Source organism: Schistocerca americana, chromosome 7 (assembly GCF_021461395.2).
Source record: "Schistocerca americana isolate TAMUIC-IGC-003095 chromosome 7, iqSchAmer2.1, whole genome shotgun sequence".
Lineage (NCBI taxonomy): Eukaryota > Metazoa > Arthropoda > Insecta > Orthoptera > Acrididae > Schistocerca > Schistocerca americana.
Window position 1 is genome coordinate 109,209,273 of NC_060125.1, and position 14,314 is coordinate 109,223,586.

General features: G+C 40.4%; 1 protein-coding gene across 2 annotated transcripts in view; it reads left to right on the forward strand.

Annotated features, from left to right (window-relative positions):
• The window catches only part of LOC124622661 (tyrosine-protein kinase CSK), a 285,377-nt gene that overhangs the window by 144,772 nt on the left and 126,291 nt on the right, over positions 1-14,314 (forward strand). For both annotated transcript variants that reach the window (XM_047148456.1, XM_047148455.1), the window contains exons 3-4: positions 5,039-5,258; positions 12,700-12,834. In XM_047148456.1, coding sequence (XP_047004412.1) covers positions 5,039-5,258; positions 12,700-12,834 — 355 coding nt within the window. The remainder of the gene's footprint in view (positions 1-5,038; positions 5,259-12,699; positions 12,835-14,314) is intronic.

Here is a 14,314-nt window from a genome sequence, read left to right on the forward strand (position 1 = left end):
AGGCGCCGTCGGTGGAGCTGTGGGCTGAGGCAGCAGAAGCCGCAAAGCCTCCAATTTTGCCAGAAAACAACCAGCGGCAGAAAACCGAGGACTTCACAAACGGATCTTGTTCCATTGTCTTTTGACAGTGCCGGAGGGGCCAGAAATGAGAAATAAGGTACGGTCAAGCAGGCGAAGAATACACCCCTGGTCCCATCGCTGCCTGTGAGAGAACATGCGATACAACACCAAATCATGTGGCGCCAAGCCAGAACGATGCAAAGCAGCGGGAGCGTGTGGCGACGGTTGCTATAGTTGCAGGAGCAACCTATGGGTGCGGCCATGTAGCAATTCCGCTGGGGAACGGGTGCCATGCGTCTGAGAGCGATATAAAGCAAGGCACGTCCAGAGCGCTCACTCGCGAGAGTGCGTGGTGCGCAACTTGCTCATCTGCAACTTAAACGTATGCACAAAGCGTTCAGCCTCGCCGTTCGACTGGGGGTGGAACGGGGCTGAGGTCTGATGGCGAATGCCATTAGCAGCACAGAACGCTTCAAACTCTTGAGGACACGAATTTGGGGCCATTGTCGGAGACAATAACTTCAGGAAGGCTCTCGTTGCAAAAAATAGACGTCAAAGCCCGATCAGTTCTCGCAGATGTAGTAGAAGACATAGGGACAACAAAAGGGAAGTTGCTGTACGCATCAATAACTATCAACTTCCGGGTGTCCCAGAAAGGACCTGCAAAATCGATATGAACACGCTGCCAAGGCCCAGTATGAGTCGGCCATTCAAAGAAGTGCTCTGCGCAAGAGTGACAGTTAGCAAGCAAATTCTCAATTTGTTTATCAACGCCGAACCAAACGCAGTGACAACGCACTAATTACTTTGTCCACACCATACCCCAATGACCAGAGTGCAGCAATTGGAGGATTTCCAACTGCGACGAATGAGGTACATCCACACGAGCCTGATCATTGTCAGTTCGTAACAAGATAACACCGTGGTGTACAGACAAGTTGTGACGTTGCGCAAAGTAACGTCAAACATGTAGATTTCGAATCTGCGTAGCAGATGGAGGCCATTGAGTTCGAATATACTGCAAAAGAATCTGCAAAGAAGCATTGGCGGCTGTAGCGGAAGCAATGCGACAAAAATCCAGCAGAAGACCATCAGCTATTTCCTTATCTTGTAAATATGCATGACAATTCGGAAGAATCAAACACTTCGTCAGGACCGATAGGCAGACGAGACAAAGCATCAGCATTGCCATGCTGGGTCGTAGGCCGAAACAAGATTTCATAATTGTGGTTAGACAAAACCAAAGGCCAACGTTGCAACTTTTGTGCAATACGGACCGGAACTGGCTTTGACGTGTGGAACAGCGACATCAAAGGCTTATGATCGGTGACCGAATAGAACTTGCGACTGTACAAAAAATCATGAAACTTTGTCATTCCATAGACAATATCTAAAGCTTCTTTCTCGATTTGAGAATAGTTTTGCTGGGCAGAATTGAGCAACTTAGATGCAAAAGCGATAGGGCGATCAGCAGAATTAATGCGGCGCGAGAGAACTGCTCCGATGCCGTGAGAAGATGCATCGACAGCCAAAACAACTGGTTTGGAGGGATTGAGAGGAATCAAACAGTGATCACTCAACAAAGCAGATCTAAGCTTGTTGAAAGCAGTGTCACATTCCGAAGACCAAACAAAAGGAATGTTCTCACACCGAAGGCGATGCAAAGGCACTGCAATCTGCACTGCATTTGGTATAAACCGAATAAAATAAATGATTTAGCCCAACATAGACTGAAGTTCTTTCAAGTTCCTGGGTGCTGGCAAGTCTTTAATCGCACTGAGATGTGACGGCGAGGGGTGGATACCCTGTCCATTAATCATATGTCCTAAATACTGAATCTGTTTGAAAAAAATTGCACTTGTCTGTGTTACACTTTAGTCCTAGCCTGCAAGAGTACAGTAAATAAGGCACGCAAATTCTGCAAATGTTCATCAGGGGTGCGGCCTGATACGACTATATCGTCCAGATAGTTGGAACAACCAGGGACAGTGGCACACAACTGCTGCAAGTACGACTGAAAAATAGCAGGAGCCAATGCACAACCGAATGGAAGGCGGCGAAACTTGAACAGTCCAAGGTGGGTGTTGATCGTAAAATAGTGCTGCGACTGTTCGTCGAGCATATTCTGTAAGTATGCCTCCCGTACGTCAGTCATGGAAAAGAATTTTCCCGCACCAAGTTTATCAAAAATGTCTTCAGGACATGGTAACGGAAACGTAGCTCCCACTGTCTCGGGATTTGCTGTAGACTTAAAGTCAGCACAAATACGGAGACGACCATTTGGTTTTTTCACACAAGCTATAGGCGAAGCAGAAACAGGTTCAATGACACCAATGTCTTGTAAATGCTTAAGTTCAGCAGCTACGGCGTTGCGCAGTGCTTGTGGTACCGGGCATGCGTGCCGGAAAATAGGCATGGCATTGTCTTTAACTACAACATGCGCTGCGAAGCCTGTGGCGCAACCAAAGCCATCAGAAAAGAGTTCAGCAAAATCATTGCATAGTGCGGCAACACTGTCTGCATGGTCACTAGCGTTGATGCAAAGTGCATTGTCCAGAATTGCGAGGCCAAAAAGTTCAAATGCATCCATGCCAAAAATGTTCGTAGCATCACTAGAGCGGAGCACATGGAAAGGTACTGTACGAGTCGTCGCACCATACGTGGCTCGCAAACTACACACACCGAGCACAGAGTTTTCCTGTCCAGTAAATGCAGTCAGTGTGGAATGCGAATGACGAAGCGGGGGCGAACCAAGCAAGTCATACGTAGATTTGTTCAGTAAGGAAACTGACGCACCAGTGTCCAGCTGCATGCGAACAGAACGTCCACAAATGTGCAAAGTAACAAAAAGTATCCTGAATGTGAGAGGAAGTGTCTGGAAAAACTCGATTCACACGACGAGCTGTCAAAGCACGTGAAGCAGAAGGCTTTGAATAAATGGCATTAATGTCCATAGGCTGATGTGAATCCTGGTCATGACGGATGCTGTTCAGATGGCGCCCATGCGAGTCACGCGAATGGGAGAAAAGTGGTGAATTAGAGTTTCTCTTACTACACACAGCTTGCACGTGTCCTTTCTTATTACAAAAATACTACTGTGCATGACGGGATGGGCAACTGTCCCGTGGGTGGGCACGAAAGCAGTTCCGGCGGGAGGGAACGTGATGTGCCACACTAACAGTACACACACCTGGGGTCACGTTGAACGCGGAAGTAGCCATGTCTAATGTATCTTGTCTGTCTAGCAAGTCCACTACTTCCTGCAAAGCCGGGTTTTTAAATCTGAGGATTTGTTCGCGGATGTGGTGATCCGCCACATGCTGCGCAATAGCGTCTCAAATCATTATATCCGCATAAGAGCGTTCACACGAGCAATTAAAGTCACAAGCAGTAGTTAGTCCCTGAAGGTCCGCTAACCAAGATTTATTCGATTGAATAGGGCCACACTGGAGGCGAAAGAATTTGTAGCATGCAGCCACCACATTTACGCTGTCATGGAAGTGGGAGTTCAAAGCGTCAATCACTTTGTCGTAAGTTTTAGTTTCTGGACAGGTAGTGGGAAACAACTTGACGAGCACACAGTATAACACAACACCCGCGTTGGCAATGAAAAAGGCAAGCCGCTCTGTACCTGGTATGTCGTAAGCTGCAAAGTGTGCCTCAAGTTGGGCGATGTATTCTGGCCAGTGTTCAACGTCAGGATTGAAGGCATGAAATGGCGGTGCTGTCGGCGACGGCGTCGGTACAGGCGGTGGCGTCAGAGGTGCCGAGGTAGCTGCAGTTTGTAGTGCGACCAGTCCATTTATGGCAGCAAGCAGCTGCGTCATTTGCTAAGCCTGAAAACGTACAAGATCGGACAGCGAAGCCTGTTCGTGTGGTGAAGCCGTGGTTTACACAGATGAAATTCTTATAGCGAATGGTGCAAACACTTAAAGACAGTCATTCAGCCACACGGTCACACTAGGATATTACAAAAATGCTAAAGCAGTATCGAGCATAAAAGGAAATGAAAGGGGGAACCTCGTCGCCAACTTTTGTATCCCACCTGGAAGGCGGCGTGTGGGTACGAGCAGGAGCAGGAAAAATACTTCGGTACTGCACGTAAGATAAAGTGGTTTACTGGTGCAAAAAACAAGTTAATGCATGGTTACGTAACTTGCAATGAGGTGCGATGCTGAGACCCATCATATGTAGAGCAAAGCTGAAGCGAAGTGTCCCGGCCATCTGCTCTTAATCAAAAGGGCAGAATCAGGAGTTGATCTTGTAGATCTCTCCCGCTCCGGCTAGAGTGCGCTGTCGTTGGTGTCTATCGTAGTGCCAATTTTAGAACTTGTATTTTCGTCGTGGCATCGTTGCTATTGATACCACAGTTCACATTTCAGGAATAAGGGGAAGTTATTGCATAGGAAAAAGAGAGAGAACAAGAACACCATGTGCTGTCAGTGCAGATATTAGAAGTAGGAGAGGAGGTGGAGGGGATAATTACGGTAGTCAAGCATTTCCTCCCTTCTTTTCCTGCAATTTACTGTCCTGGAGTGGCATTAAGGATTATTTTGTTATTTGCATATTACCCCTTATTTTTCCCATTTTGTAATTTTCATGGTCTCCAGATACAAAAATTGATAAAGTGTGAAATTCGCCCTCATATCTCCCTCAACCCCCTTCCCCTCTCCCCCTTTCCTGTTCCCGCCCCCTCTATGGCTCCCGCCTCACTCCGTCCCCCATTGCTTTATGTATATATGTATGTGGGTGGGTGTGGGCCTGGGCGTGTGCGTGTGTGGAGGTGGCAGTGTGTGCACATGTACATGTGCACGTGTGTGCTGCGAGTCGCACATGTACTGGAAGGATGATGAACAATTACGCTGTGACACTGTACACTCCTTAGGTGACTGTAGCCTGGGCTCTCATTTTTTCTTCTGTTTCTTGTTGTCTGGAGTTCTGTTAAGCTAAATAATGTTATTTAATTTTTTTCTTGCAGATGGTTTCATGGCAAGATATCACGAGATGAAGCAGAAGCCCTCCTTTCACCAAAAGCTGATGGACTCTTTTTGGTACGCGAATCTACCAACTTCCCTGGAGACTATACATTGTGTGTCTGCTACCAGGGTAAAGTTGAGCACTATCGTGTGAAGTACAAGGATCATCAGCTGACAATTGATGATGAAGAATTCTTTGAAAATCTTGCTAAACTTGTAGAGGTGAGCAGGCGTACATTTAACAAGTTTTATGTGTAGTGTTTTTGCAGTAGATAATATAGCTTCTAAAAGGCAGGGTACTTAGTCACATCTTCTTTTTCATCATCATCATTTTGTGCAGATTTAGAAAAAATATATATACCACACACACATTTTGAAGAAACAAACTTCACAGCTTGAGATGTAATGTTCACTTACAGGGATAGATCCGTGTAGTTATCAATGACATCTATGCATAACTAATAATCTTGTGAATTCTGGGCAATTCCAACAAAGAGATAACATCATTCTTTATATTGGTGCTGAATAAAACTACGAAAATTTCATATGCTGTGAATGAAGGCTAAAGAACGTTTCCGATTCACTGCCTCTTGACAAGATCTGAAACAGTGAAGTTACAAGTCAGCTGCGAGATACATTTATTTATCATTGACCACTTCACAGTGGCATAGGTTTGGACATAAGAAATGCAATAATTTTTATAGTGAAGTTATTACACATTTTTTTAGTAATATTGTTAAAAACTAATGTCAATAATGTTTATTTCAAATAGTTTTGTTGTCTTGTAAAGTGGATATTTGAGTAACTGGTTTAAATGCCTTATAGGGCAATGACCGAACAGGTATTTGAAGTTTATTAAAAAGTTTCAAACATGTTATTTTCTGTGAGTTATAGCCTTTGTGGCAATCTCAATATATCTTAGTCCATTTTGCCTCTAGTATTGTGAGGGCGTGTGTTTAGTCTGGTGTCAAACTAATTATAGTTCCTTTTGACATGAAACATTGTTTTGTAGATATGTAGGTTAACAACAGACAATATCTTGAACTTGATAAAGATGGGAAACAGTGTTTCTGAGGTCTAAGTTTGCTCATTATTTTGCATTCATACTTTTTCCCCACAATTTCACAGACATAGCAGCATGCCCACATGCCAGTATGCCGCAGGAAATTTGTGATTGAAATAGGCCAAAATATGTCACCTACAGGTGTTCATTAGTGACTGCATGTCAGTTTTCATGCGAAATAACACACTGATGGTATTATCTTGCAAACATAACTAATGTGTTCCTCCCAATTTAATTTGGAATCAGTGTGAAAGATTAAAAATTTTACTGATTTATTGTCCACAGTTGTAGTTAACCGTATAATTAGTTCCTGTGTTTTATCAGGATTACAAAGGAGTTCATTAGAAGAAAACCGCATCATTGCTGGTTCTAATTTTTTGGTGTTGCCTGATGGAATTGTATGGTGTCGTGGAGTGTTCAGAGCAGTGCTATGTCCATTGCATAACACATTACTGAATTTTCTCCTACATGGTGAGGTAAATCATTGATTCCAATGATGAACAGAAGAGGATCTAGGACACTTGTCTGTCTGAACTCTCTTCAGTGAGGAGTATATGTTTTTACTGAGACAAACTGTCTACTGATGTATAGATATGATTTGATAATGGCTAAATATAGGTTACGTATGCCATAAAATTCCAATTTTGCAAGTAGGATGTTAAATGTTACACTGTCAAAGGTTTTGCTGAGATCACAAAATATAACTGATACCAGAGTCTAATTTTTAAATGCAGTTAACACCTGGTTAAAACCTTCAGTGACAGCAGTAGTGGTATTTTTACCACATTTCAATCCATCTGTCTGCTGGAGGGGAGATTATGCATTTCAGAATAATTATTTAGCTGGTTCTACATTAGAGAGTAAAAAAAATTTTGAGAAAACTGAGGCAGTAGAAATTTGTCCAGTAGGCTTGGGGTAGATACTTATCTCCATTTGTAAAAACTGGTATCACTTTAGCAGTTTGGCATGCTTCAGGGAAAACTCCAGATTCAAAAAACATATTAAAAATGAAAGAAATAGGTTGATAGAGAAGATACATTATTTATTCCATTACATAATTTAAGAACCAATAACAGTCCACACTTTACCTGCAGCTTTAGTTCAATATTGACAAAGCTTTTATAAGTGTGACAGTGGAAGGCATACCTCCTGTGTGACACTGCACCAAGGTGATGTAATGCAAATATGCCGTTATGCTTCACTTTGTTTTTCAGGTTACTCACTGAGGTTAGGAAGTAATCATTTACTTCATCTGGATCCAGCACTGCATCTTGTGTGTGGATTTGGAAATTTTCTTGGTTGATAACATCCCATGCTGCTTTGCATTTGTGGGAACAGCTTCTATGTAATGTTCACAAGGACGTTTTTGGCTGAGGACATTTTGTCTTTGATTAAGAGTGAAAGGTTCAGATTGATGCTAGAGTCCTGGTGCAGCATGCAGCTTCTGTCTGTTGTGAAGGTTTAGTATTAATTTTTTAAAAGAAAATTTTTGTAAATTCTCATAACCAGTTTTGTAAAGGCCTCGTCACTACTGCTGTGGAGGCCAAGTTGCTACTGTTGTCATGATAGGCCGAGTTTGTGAGTTTGTGAAATGGCTTCTGGTGCAGTACACCGCTACGACAATTTCTCTCTGCCACTATTACACAACTATGCCCCAGGATCAGGTAACAGGATAGGAGAAAGAAGGTTCTAAAACACTTTAACGAATTAGTAACAAAGTCACATAAATGAGTTAAAGGTTTACTTACCTTCGTGACTTGTCGAACAAGGAAGTCTGCAACACTGCATGTAATATAACACAAAAACACCCTCAGTGGCTAAGTGCATATAATCATAGGTGAACTTCTTAGTACATAGCAAATGCAGTTTGACAGCTGTCTGTTCACTTCTAAGAGTTCACTAAAAGACGTTCCCCGTCTAAGTCAGTCCTGGACGATGATCTACAACTAAGTGGACGAGAGCTGCTCTTCTATCTTCCGGGTAGGCTTCTGTCTGTTGTCGTCCGGTCATTGGCGGATTGTACTTGGCCAGAAATTGGCTGAGGCGAAGTTGATATCTTCATCGTCTGCACTGCCCATGGTGCTGGTGAACTCGTGCAAGTGGCAAGTATACGGCACTGGCACCAGCTCGCATCTTTACGTCCGTGATGCTTTTGCTCTGGCTGCGTCTTGTTCGGACGATACAGGAAAAATTGGATTCTTTATATTTTGATTATCATAAAAGAGAGATAGACATTTAAGAGAGTATACTGTGCAAACCACCGTGAGGTGCATGGCAGAAGGTACATCACATTGTACCAGTTATTAGGGTTAGGATTATTCTATTAGGATTTAGGATTATTCTAATCTTATCCTCGCGGTCCCTACGTGAGTGATGCATAGGGGTTGTACTATATCCCTAGAGTAATCATTTAAAGCCATTTCTTGAAACTTATTTAATAGACTTTCTGGGGATAGTTTGTCTGTCTTCAAGACTCTGCCAATTCAGTTTCTTCAGTATCTATGAGACACTCTCCCACAGGTCAAACAAACCCGTGACCATTTGTGCTGTTCTCTGTATATGTTCAATATCCACTGTTATTCCTGTTTGGTCAAGTCCAATACACTTGAGCAATATTCTAGAATGGATTGCATAAGTGATTTGTGAGCAGTCTCCTTTGTAGACTGACTGCACTTCTCCAGTATTCTACCAACAAACCAAAGTCTACCAGCTGCTTTACCCATGACTGAACCTATGAGATCATTCCATTTCATATACACCCAGGTATTTGTATGAGTTGGCCAATTCCAACAGTGACTCATTGATATTATATTCGTAGGAGACTATGTTTTTTTCGTTTTTGTGTAGTGCAAAATTTTACATTTGTGAACCTTTAGAGCAAGTTGCCAATCTTTGCACCATGTTAAAATCTTATCAAGGTCTGACTGAATATGTATGCAGCTTCTCTCAGGTAGTACTTTATTGTAGGTTTGTAGATAACTGCATCATCTGCATAAAGCATGATTTTATCATTAATATTGTCTGCAAGGTCATTAACATACATCATGAAGAGCAAGGTCCCAACACACTTCCCTGGGTCACACTCGAAGTTACTTGTACATCTGATGATGACTCTCCATTCTAGGTAATATGCTGTGTTCTCCCTACCAAAAATGTCCTCACTCCAGTCACAGATTTCACTTGATATCCTAAATGGTCATATTTTTGACAGTAATTGTAGTTGTGGGGCACTGAATCAAATGTTTTCTGAAAATCAAAAAACACTGCATATACCTAGTTGCCCTGAGCCAAAGCTTTCACTGTGTCATGTGAGAAAAGTGCGATTTGGGTTTCACGTGATCAACGTTTTAGAAATCCATGCTGGTTGGCATTGAGGTGGTCATTCTGTCCATGATACATTATGTCTGAGCTCAGAATATGTTCTAGCATTCTACATCAAATCGAAAACAAGGATATTGGATGGTAGTTTTGTGGATCACTTCTGCTACCCTTCTTGTATACGGGTGTGACCTGCGGGTTTTTCCCAGAACGGGGCATGGTTTTTTGCTAGAGAGATCTATGATAGATTATAGTTAGAAGAGGTGCTAAATGATCCCCAAATTCAGTATAGAATCTGACAGGGATTCAGTCAGGGCCTGGAGCTTTTCTTCAGTTTTAGAGATTTTCAGCTTTTTCTCAGCACCTCTGGCACAAACACTTATTTCATTCGTCTTTTCAGTGGTACGAGGGTTAAATTGGGGCAGTTCCCCTGGGATTTACTTTGTAAAGGAACATTTTAAAACAGAGTTAAACATATCAGCTTTTCCTTTGCTATTTTCAATTTCAATTCGTGTCTCACTCACTAGGGACTGGACACTAACTTTGGTGCCACTAACAGTTTTTACATATGACCAGAATTTCTTTGGGTTCTGCGAAAGATCACTTGACACTATTCTGCTATGATAGTCATTGAAGGCATCATACATTGCTCTCCTGGCAGCCAAACACATTTCATTCAGCATCTCACGATCTATATCCTACACTTTCATTTTACACCTGTTGTGCAGTAATCTTTGTTTCTTTAGAAGTTTCTGTACAGTGACTGTATACTATGGAGGTTCTCTCCCATTATGAACTGTTCTATTGAGTACATATCTATTCATTGCATGGTCAACTATTCTTTGAAACTTGAGCCAGATTCCTCTACATGCTCCTGACTCATGCTGAGATATGACACAACTGATTTTTTTTTTATCTACTTTATTGAACATACATATCTTTCTGCTTGTATTAGCTGTTCTTTGTATTTTGGTGATCATTGTTACCACAACTGTGTCATGGCCACTGACGTAAAAGTAGCTGCAAAGATGGGTTTGAAAGAACGTAAGTAATTATACAGCAACTAAAACTACAGACTCCATTGACACACAAATTAAGATTTTGAAACCTTAGACCTTGTCGATATAAATTAATATGTAGCTACAGGTATTTCTCAAATTCTTGGTATGTTATTATATTACTAACTAGGAAAAATAAAATTGTTAACAGTAGGATGTGTGCAAAAATATTACTGTTGTGCAAACTGAATTTGTTGTTTACAACTGAATTCTCCAGTCTAGTCTCAACAAGGATATCAACAGTTGTACATAAATGATCATATATTTTATACGTAATAATTATCAAAATATGGAAACAAGCTCTCACCAAAAGACACAGCTCACCTAAAACAAAATAATGTGTGAGCAGTCTGAAAAAAAAAAAAAAAAAAACTGGTCAGAAGGTAATGAATGTGACAGGTCTGTTCCATTTTGTTGTTAAAAGTATTTGGTTTATGAAAGTTGGAGAAGTCAAATGAAAAGGATCAGTATTTCATCTGATTCTGTTTTACCTAAATGTTTTCATTATAATTTGATTTTAATATTAATAGTGTTAAAAAGGAGAAATAATAAGAATAAGCCATATTGTCTTAAACACAGAATACCGATATATTACCAGTATTTTGCATCAAATAGGGTTCTACATCAGTGAAAAATGGAACTATAGTTATTAGGACTAGGATTTGAATCCTACTCTTACTCATTCTGAAAGTTTTTCACCTGTGAAGTTCCCACTAATCTAGATTTTTGCATCCCATGAAACGTCATTTTCATGACACTGTGTGAGTACTTTACTATGTAGTTAGTACTAGCTGTTTCAGCTATAAAAACACTGGATCAGCTGTGTTTATTATAAATGGGACCCTGTTCCCCACCCTTTCCTTAGTGTTATTCAAGAGGTTTTAGATACAGCACTATAATTGTAAAATTTGCAGTTTTGATACCAGTATGGGGAGTTTCTTTGGGGGTGAAAGGGAATACAACATTGTGCTAGAAGTTTTGGCCCACATATATTGCTATATATTTCCCTATTTTTTAGAAAATGCTTCAACAACAGTCCTTTCACTGGACTTGCCTGTCCAAGATGCCTTAAATAGCATTAAGAAAAGTAAAACATTGCATTTAAAAAATGGCATTTGTTTAGTAGAGCAGTAAAAAAAGTGTTAAGAGTATTAAACATTCAATGACGTTCTGTCACATGATGAAAACCTTTGTGCAGTATCTTCCTCAACACTTTCAGTGTATTGTTAACTGTGATCACATCAAACATCACACCCTATTTGTAGGCAGAGAGGACAAAATGTTGAATGTATTCACTTTCTGCCTGTCTATGTAGTGGGCACTGTAATGTTTCTGAAAGTTCATGGGTTTGTTTCCAGGTGTTCTATCAAGTTGTTGTTTCTGTTAAATGGAAACAACTTGATGGAACACCTGGAAGAACACAATTAACTAGTCACACTGAGATAACCCTAGGATCACATTTCTATTAGTTTGTTTCACAATCTGTGAAAATGGTAGTGGTGGAAGTCATTGAAGTTTAGTATCCTTTATCGGAATTGCTGCAATTTAGTAACCCCTTTATTTCATAAAACCAGTGCAGCTCACATTGAAGAATATTGCAGGTATTAGAGTGTAAGAATAAAAATATTCACTTCTCCTGCTAATCTGAAAAACAGGAAGAAATATAGAAACAAAGAACGTGGAGATTGTCTTTAGTTGTCCAGCATGGACCATGAAAGAAATAATTTTAAAATAATTAATTGATCATTATATAATATGAATATTTGTCAGTTTTTCATGAAAATGGTACTGAAAATTTTAGAATTATCCATTGGAGCACAGTTTATTGTGTTCGTGTTAGGGGTTTGTCATCCTGTGAATATATTAAAAGATTACCAGAATAACATACATTTATGATAGTATCTTGCAAGGCTTCACCAGCATTTGGAGGGGTAACAAATGATGTCATGAAAACCTTAAATATACTGCTATTCTGTCTATGTGAAAGTAGTTGAACAATATTAGATGCTTTTTAAAACAAATTATGATTCAGTTTATCAGTTGATAGCCACTGTCAGTGTGGATAAAAATGTAATGCCTGTTTATAGCTTTTGCTTCATTTTACTCATATTTTGGGTTTTTAGTGCTCTTGTATATTTTGTTGTTGTTTTTTCACTACAGTGCATGCCACTTCAGTAACTTACAATAGAACAAAACAACTGATGAGTTAGGGTGGTTGTTCCAGCATTATGAGCAAGATGCTGATGGGCTGTGCACACAACTTACAAAAAGTCTGCCAAAGAAAGGAAAGCAAGAATTCTGTGTGGATCCCAATGCTTTTGTAGCTGCTGGCTGGGTGATTCCTAATCATGACCTGGAGGTAAGAGTGTGTTTTGTAATTCATACTATATCTATTCAGAACAGTGAAACAAGTTTAAGGAGTGGGGCTCTTTTCAGAATAACACTTCGTTTTTTCTACACTTTCTCACAAGGATTAAGAGTTTGTTGAAATGCTCCTTGAGTGATTGCATAGGTAAGTTTCCCTGTTATTGTGTTAGCCAAGGTTGATACAAAGTGCATCAAAAACTGTAAACGCTTTTGAAAGTTGTCGTAAAAAATTATTTTCATAGCTTCTGGTAAAACTAAATTTTCCAAATTGTGGATACAGGTAATGTTCATATTTTGACTTTAATCATTATTGCATTTCGGAGTATGAATCGAGAGAGATTCCTTACTTTACAACAAAATGTCTCACTGGATTTCTGCATGCATCACTGAAATCTCTTCACAAAGTGGGTCCAGATTATGTAGTGTGTGTGGTGGTACATGTTTTCTTTCACTGTCTCTTGTTATACAAAACTGAGTGGTTTCAGGTCTGGTGAATGTGCAGGAAACTTGATTGATCCCATATGTACTATCTACTAGCCGTGTACCTATTGATCAAGATACACTTGAATATCCCTATATTATTGGGATGAGGTCCATCTTGCTGCTAATTACTTTTCATTTCATGAATGGAAGAGAGAATATAATCAGCTAGCATTATCGTGAAGTTTTCTGCTGTTGCAGTACAGTCAAGTGGAAAGGCCCAGCGAGTCCCCTAGGAGTCAAACTGCACCTCATAATCACACCAGGCATTTTCACAGACTTTTCAACAGCACTGTCAAGATTGTCTTGCACCCAGTGTGCACCATTACCCAATTGATAGTGCCATTAAGTTTGCATTGTGCTGTCTGTAGATCCTGGTTCATATTCACCATTCTCTGAACCCATCCACAAAATTCTACACTGTGGTTTTTGTTGTTATCATTTAGCTGGTGCATCAGCCTGCTTCTCTGCAGAATGTGTTGGACTATACTAACAGTTAGACCAATCTCATGTGAACCTTGCCTTGAAAATGTTTGTGATGAATGCTGTAACAGTTCCAGCATCACATTCGAGGATTTATGATTGGAGCCATTTGAGGTCACTTTGATGGCACGTCACACACTGTTCCATTGACCTTGAATTTGTATGATAGCTGTGTAGTTGTTAACCTTGTAGGTGAATGAATCCCATATTCATGTCTCTGCTGTCTCTGAACTGCAGCAATATTCTCAAACTCTCAGTACCACTTATAACAACAGGCTTCTGCAGTTCAATGCTCAAATGTATGTCCACTATGTTGACATTGGTCTCCTGCCACCAACTGGATTTCTCAGCTAGATTGACATGTCTACTGCCATCTGTGAAAGAAACATATAACAACTTTTTCTCAGAAATGTAACTACGTAGGTAGGAAAATAAATTCTCCATGACACATCAAATTCTGTATGCATTTTTTGTTGACACTGTTTTTGAGCTTCAAGAAACGAGTATGT